General features: G+C 40.3%; 1 protein-coding gene across 1 annotated transcript in view; it reads right to left on the reverse strand.

Moving 5' to 3' along the window:
- Positions 1–988: 988 nt before the first annotated feature.
- Positions 989–7,406, reverse strand: part of LOC146600820 (THAP domain-containing protein 1-like) — a 10,769-nt gene continuing 4,351 nt past the window's right edge. The window contains exons 3-5 of the mRNA XM_085317899.1: positions 7,056–7,078; positions 6,759–6,954; positions 989–3,299 (exon numbers count right to left, since the gene is read on the reverse strand). Coding sequence (XP_085174025.1) covers positions 2,835–3,299; positions 6,759–6,954; positions 7,056–7,078 — 684 coding nt within the window. The 3' untranslated portion in view covers positions 989–2,834. The remainder of the gene's footprint in view (positions 3,300–6,758; positions 6,955–7,055; positions 7,079–7,406) is intronic.

A 7,406-nucleotide genomic window follows, 5' to 3' on the forward strand; every position in this document is an offset into this window, starting at 1 on the left:
AAAAAGGAAAAAGGAAAAAGGTTACTGCAGGAGGAATTCAAGCCTATTGCTGGAATGGACTGCATCTCTATTTAGAAAAAAAACTATGATGATAGTGATAAGTGAAAGCAACTGGACTACAGTCGCCTCTTCAATCCTGTGCTACTGGCTGAAACCCACCTGACAACCAAGAAGTGTCCCTCTCAATGGAAGTAGGGGACATTTATTTGTGGTCTATGACAGGTACATTCTTAAGCCAGTTTTACCAACACGAAAAGCTTAAACATGAGCCATCTTTCAGTGTGCCTTAAAATAACCTTGCAGACTAATCCCTTCTCGAGTTACTTTTCTGAAGAGTTACTTTTCTGAAGAGTTATTAAGTGAAAATGCCTGAAGGAAGCACCAAACAAGTACAGCAGTCAATGCATAAGGCAGGGCGAGATGGTAACACACAGCTACAGGTGGAAGGAAGCAGTACTGAAATGTTAAGAGCAAGACAACCCCTTGATATTTTCAGAAAGACTGACCTGTTACTTCTCACGTAGCAGCTCATGGCAGCCAGAAGCAAAGACTTCCTTCTCTCCGCCCCCAACCCCTGCTGCGTGCCCTGTCTTTTTCTTGCATCAGCTCAGGTACTACTCATCTCCCTCTGTCTCACCATGAGCCTGAGCTCCTGCTTTAGTGAGCTGATCTGGCTCACATAAGGCTGCAACCAGCACCAGACCTGGTTCAAATTAAGAGGGGAGAGTGGGAATAGACAGCCAGTAGTGGGGGAAAGGGGGTGACAGGACCACCCCATCCCTTCGTGCGTGGTGTTACAGCAATCCATCCTTCCTTGTGGAGATGCAGTTTTGTATTTGCAGAGAAAACAAAAACAAGCTGTTATGTGGGCACACATACCAAAGGCAGAGGAACTGTTCTTTGAACTTCTCTCTCTTGTTGCTTTTTGAATCTAAGCATTTGCAAGTTTATTTTAAGTACATAAGCACAACAACAAGACTCAGGAACATTGATTTGCACATCTTTATGCTTTGTATTTCCAGAAGCAAAGCAAAAAACAAAAACAAAAAAACAAAGAAAACCAAGCATATGAACCACAAAACTTTGTTATAAAAAGATATAAAGTGTCGAACCAGCTTTGGCAATGTCCTGGGGAAAGAGGAGAGAGAATAGTTAAAAATCTAACACATCATTTGCTTTTTATTTTTAACCAGGAGTAGTAAATGTACAGAAAAGGCTTGAACAGTATTTTTGTTCATTTTAAGCATATGAAATGGTAGTGAAGCTAGACACATAGAAGGAGTAAGGTCAGGAGTATCAAGACTGGTTCTAAACATTTCCAAATGTCATGCTAAACAGATTGGAAGAGCCTTTTAAAGCCGTCATGAATAGGGCTTGATTAGTATCAGAGAGAGAATTCACACTACACACAAGTTCAATATGGATTGAGAAAAGTCATTTTTCTCAGGTCTAACAGGTCTCCAAATTTCAGCTGTGAAGGCTACAATAGGGTCGATACAATGCCATTCTCACTGATTTCGAATTAGTTCCTCGACAAAACAAAGTTGTTTTCCAAATTCAATAGATAGTAAGCACAAGCTGTTGCACTACTTTGTAATGCTGGATTTATTTTCAGAGAAGAATCTTAATAAATCTGTAGGAGAGGCAGCAGCATTTGAGACATTAAAAACCAGTCTAGCTCCAAGCAACTCCCAAAGGCTAATCTCATATCTGCCCTTTGGTGGATGCCTTTTGCAAAAACAAAAACAAAACAAAAAAAAGCAAAACAAAGAAAATCACAGTATACAACAGTGAAAGTTGCAAATGCTCAGCACCCTGGGGAAGGAAAAAAAAAATCCTTAACTTCCTGACGCTATGCACATGTTTGGGATGCGAGTTAAGACCAACAATTTTAAGGATGAGGACAACATGCAACCCATTTTAGTGCTTATGGGAACAAATTAACCAGGGGCTAACCATATTCATAAAAAGGTCTAGCGTGGCATCCTCCAACATATTGGGGACTGTGAATTACTGCAGTATTTTTTGAAAAGCAGCCACACTAAGCAACATACCCATTTCCTGATCCTGAKCAGATAATATACATCTTCAATGCAGCAACATGCTTCAGCATGGCCTTCCCAGCAAAGCCCCTTTTATAGCTCCAGTTGACTATGTTAACAAATTCCCCCCTTCTCCCTCACAACACACAGATAAAGATTACTCCAAAGCAATAGGCTCATTCACATATCTCACCAAAGCAATCCAGGAATTAGAGTTTATGTAGAGCTTTGAAGGCATAACAAACTGAGGTTGGAAGTTTTTCCAGGCTTGAATAACAAGACTGTGTGTCTTGTTATTCTCTGTAGAAGGTAGCACTTTCATATGTTATTAACTGGCCTAATTCTGCTTCTTTTGCAATCAATGAAAATTATTTCTTGGGGATCAACGGAGCCAGTGCTAACTGCCTTGACAAAGCTTAAGTGTACCACAACATGAACTTCACTCATTCTCAGCCAGATTCAATTCCCTGTCTCCCTGTAAGCATAAGATAGCCATTGCAAAACGTTTCTACACATTTAAAATGTTATTTAACTCTGCATTCTTTTCTTCTGTAAAGCAACCAGATTTTATAAACTAAATGCATTCTAATTCTGAGAGGCTCGCATTTTCAATATATTAAAAAAGTTTCAAACTTAAATGATAATGAAGAAAAACAAAATGTGATCTCATTTGTATGACATCATCTTTATTGATTTAGAATTCTCAAGAGTCTTACACACAGAATTAGAGAGCATTTAGTTTTTAAACTAAACTTCTTGGCCTAGCAAAGTGAAGGCAGATGTTCATGACTTTTAGGCAGGTACTTCCACAACTTCAAAATAGTCATTGGGTAGAATAACATAGCCTTTGCCTGCCAATATGTCTTTTTCTTTCTGGAACTGAACAATCTCTCGCAGTTTTTCAATTTGTCTTTCCTGACGCCGGCATCGCTGTTGCGCTGTCTTGAGCTTCTTCCGCAGTTTTTCAACTTGCTCCTCAAGCTGCTGAATTCTTTTTCGCTGATGAACTGTATCCTCTACAGTATAGTTGTGATCACAAAAAACAGCAAGATTGCTAGGGGTCTGGAGAGGAGGCATCAATAATCCAATACTTGGATCTACAAATCTTGCATCTATTTGAGATAAATGAAAGGAAGGAGTTGATGGAGATGGTGGTAGTACAGGAGCTGCTGGTGGTGGTGGTGGCGGCGGCGGCGGYGGTGGTGGTGGCGGAGGAGGTGGTAGTGGATCTTCTGGTTGTTCTGCAAATTCTTCAGGCTAAAACAACAAAAAAATGTATATACTCATGTTTATGTTGTTCAAAAAACTGCTCCAATAGTACAGCCCCCATAGAATGTAAACAGCTGGGACTGAAATTAGTAAAACAAATTTCAAGGCTAMTTTTTCAAAATTAACACACAGTTCTGGCCCTGTTAATTCTAAACTGGCTATATTTTTAAGAAGCTTCATTTTCAAAGCTCCCTGAAACTCAAGTCTCTGATGTCTTGAAGAAGAAAGCAGAAACTGAAGAACTCTGAAGTCAATCTCACTTTTGAAGACTTAAGCCAAATCCACAATTAGCAGAGAAGCAAGAACATAGGCTGCAGTTCTGTAAGATGGAGGTTAGCTGACCTAACAACATATCAATGCTATCCCATTTCCCTCTGTCCTGCCTTCTTTCTGTGGCACCTTACAACTTAGTTGGAACCTGTCAACCAGTTTAACTCACAGATCCAGCAGACATGGAAAATCTTCTAATGAAGTAGAATAAGAATCATCTCACTACACAGGCTTATAAGTTGGCAGAGCAGGAAGGCAGACATAGCAAGGCCTGCTTCTTAACAACTGGAAGTGATTGCCTCACTGTTTTGGGACTGCAGTGTAAGGCTTAATATGTTTGGCTTAATGAGACTTGCTGAGCCAAAAAGCACAGCTCCCTAATGCCAGAAAGGGAAGATACAGGTCCACCTTTCCCTACTGCTAGTACTGGTATTTACCCTTTGACGCAACACAGTAGGCTGGTAAGATGACAGAAAGCTATTTGCTTCTCCATTATCACTGCAGAAAAGTTCCGCCATTTTATTAATTTAAAGCAGCTCAACAGAAGTTCTGTGAGTCTGCSAGTTTTGACCAGCATCTGAGCTGGTACAAGGAAGGAGTGAGAAGCAGAACTGCACAGCTGGCAGATGGGACTGAGAAAGGAGAAGCACAATTCTCCTATTTGACAGCAGTAAAATACTGGATTGGCTCAGCTGCACACGAAGCTGCAGTCTGCATTATACTACCCTTGATAGACTCAGTGCACTTGCGCGGTTTAGGATGACACAGCTCTCTCACCATCTGAGTAGAGGCCTGAGCAGAGGATAACATTCCTCCTGCCCCAAAGGAACACAGCTAATTCAAAAATGCTTCTGATTACATGATGATTAAAAAAAGCACTCAAACAAAAGAGCTTGCATATTACTTGTTCAAAAGAAAGCCTAAGAAATTATCAGTGAAAAAGGCACTGAAACCAACTTTCTAACTACGTATCTCCAATATTATCACTACCAATACAAGCATAAGGACATTTGCAATGTGCATTATAGGTGCTGCTGAAAATACTTATATTCTAAGTATTAGTCATAAGACTTGAAGTTCATGCCATTAARTTCCTTGAGTTATCTATCAGCTGATAAAGTGTTAGGTTGTTTGCACATCATATCTTATTTAGAGGGCCTAAGTATCATTCCTGCACTAACAACAATGCTTGACAGACAGTAACTGAAGAGACAGTTTTGCAGTTGGCACTGAATGGGAAGTTTCATGTGTGTTCAAATATTGCTGATTATTTTAAAGTACAAAACAGCCATCCACCAATCTTACCTCTCAATTATAAGAGATCTCCGCTAACACTGTGCCCATCTAATTCACACATGAGGATTCTAAATAATCTGACCATATCAGCTATCACTATTAAAGTCCTCCGCCAGGAAAATTACTAGGAAAAAGCATGATCTGCAAAGAGAAATTCATGCTTGTTGGAAGCACATGCAAAAATCTGATAGTTGCCAGACAGCTGAATTCACAGAGACATCTATTTCCAGCTTATAGAGCATATGATATTTTTATAGAGATGTTATTATCACAATGTTATCACACAGAGCAGATCGTTCATTTCACTGACACGTCATGAGCAAATTCGAATAATTTCTTACAGACAGTAAAAGATTCTCTGTAAATATGAAAAATGCAAGAAGTATTTCAAATTATATAATGCAGAGGATAAAAAGTTGTATTTCAAAATTAGTGTCAATTTCAGAAACCCAGCAACCACTACTACCAATCTTTGTTCATAATTTAAGATATGTGTCATTTCATTAAGATGCGCTGTGAAATTAAAAACAAATAGCACTATATCCTGCCTCGTAATTAAGATCTGCCTTTTTGTGTTTGTGTAGATCAAGAATGAAATGCAGGAACGTGGCTTAATACTGATCCTGTTGCACCTATCCACTTTTTGCAGATAACTCCACATACCCATTCACCTTTTATACTGTAAAGAACTTTGCAGTCAAAGTGACAAAAAAAGTGTGTAGTAGAGATCCTGGAAAAGTGTAATTAAACAAAAAACTTAAGTTTTTTTAAGTAACAACTTAAGTTGTTCATCTTTCCTTATATGCCGTGTATTTGCTTGTCTGTTATTAGCTGCTTTTCATTTTCCAGATACTTCCCTTTTTATTTTTTTGCATCACTTCCAATACTGAATATAAAACCAAAAATCAAACAAGCAAAAACCACAGCTTTCTTCTGTGTACTTCACCCCAGTACATTCTGCCATTCCCCAGATCTATCCTCTTCCTCTACTGCAAAGCCTAGGAAGAGACCTACTACTGGATATCCTTTTTAGAAATCGGGAATTGGTCTGTTTAACTCTCACCTTGCAGTTACTAGGTCAAGAAAGAAGARCAAATTATCCATTCTCCCCTTGTGGTAAATGGCTTTAGTAGCACAGTGAGGAGAGCAATACATATCATTGGGGAACATCATTAGATGTCCAGAGACAGTAAGAAACTAGCATGTCCTATGAATACAATGTAATTCTTAAGACAGAGATGGTTTCAGCACAGCCAGCCAGCATAGGCAGCTACCATGCCACCCCCATGTTTACCTGTCACTTTACCTTTGCTAAACCAGAGGCCAGCGTCCTTTAGAAAGGACGATTAAATCTCAGAACTAAGCTGCACCAAGTTTTTAATGATAGTAGTAGCCACCAGTCAGCCTAAGAGAGTAAAATGCAGTTTGCAAATAGTATTATTGAAGGCTTCATAACACTCTGAACATACCAGAAATACAGTTGAGCAATTTAATTATATGGCAACAATTTCCTACTCTGTTGCTGTGATTGTTCAGCATAAGGTTTTAAGCAAAATTACACTGCCATAATTTAGTTTTTGCGTATGCACACCAAAGGGCAGGTCAGAGTCAATTCATCTCTGCACAATGTTCTGTGTGCTCCAAAGGCTCAGAGCATACCCCTCTGCTCTTCTCCAAACACTATGCACAGCTCTTGAACGCGTTTAGCAACCCCAGCTTTCCCGCCCACAGCCCTCCAAGTCCCTGTAACTGCATATGCTCAACAGGTACCATTTATAATCTGCCCCTTCTCCCCACTGCTCCATTACATCAAACCCAACAATACAAATACAAGCAATGTATCTATGCATTCCAATTTCTTTAAGAGCAGTTCAGGTTTACCTTTTCATTGGGTTCAGTATAACAAAATATTGTGGGCACAGCATTTTCTTTCAGCAGCTTGTTGTTGCATTCTCTTTTAAAGCAATCAGGAGTAAAGTGTTCTGAACAAATGCTGCTATACTTGGTCGGCTTGAAGTTTTTTCTTTTAACAGCTGCTTCCCATTTCTTGCAAAGATCAGGTCTTGTAAGAGGAAACCTGTGAACAAAGTTATTTCAGCTTTTTTTAAGAGCTTTCTAATATCGGGCTAGTACTATAGCTAAGCACACACTAAGAATATCTTTGCTGTTGGGACTTACAGCGTTATCGCTTCACTTTTCCTCTACTTAACTAACYTTCAGGACCAAATGTACAAACACAGGTCTCATACAAAGCCAATGACCTGAGGTTTTGGCTCTCTGAAAAGGCCGGGGAGGCCTTTCTCTTTCTTTCGAGAAATAAAAAATGTACCATCACTAAGCTTTCCAAAGAGCAAGGCGCACGAGCACAGAGAGCCGCGGACAACCGAAGCGGAGAGGCGCGGAGAGGCGCGGAGAGGCGCGGCGCGGAGCGGCGCCAGCACCGCTGCCCCTTCGCTCCCCTCAGCGGAGCGGAGCGGAGCGCAGCCCGCGCCGAGCGGCCGTTGGCGGCCGTTACCCGGCGGGCCCGCC

The sequence above is a fragment of the Rhea americana genome, unplaced genomic scaffold (assembly GCF_003343005.1).
Source record: "Rhea americana isolate MKP2758 unplaced genomic scaffold, rheAme1 scaffold_115, whole genome shotgun sequence".
Classification (NCBI taxonomy): Eukaryota; Metazoa; Chordata; class Aves; order Rheiformes; family Rheidae; genus Rhea; species Rhea americana.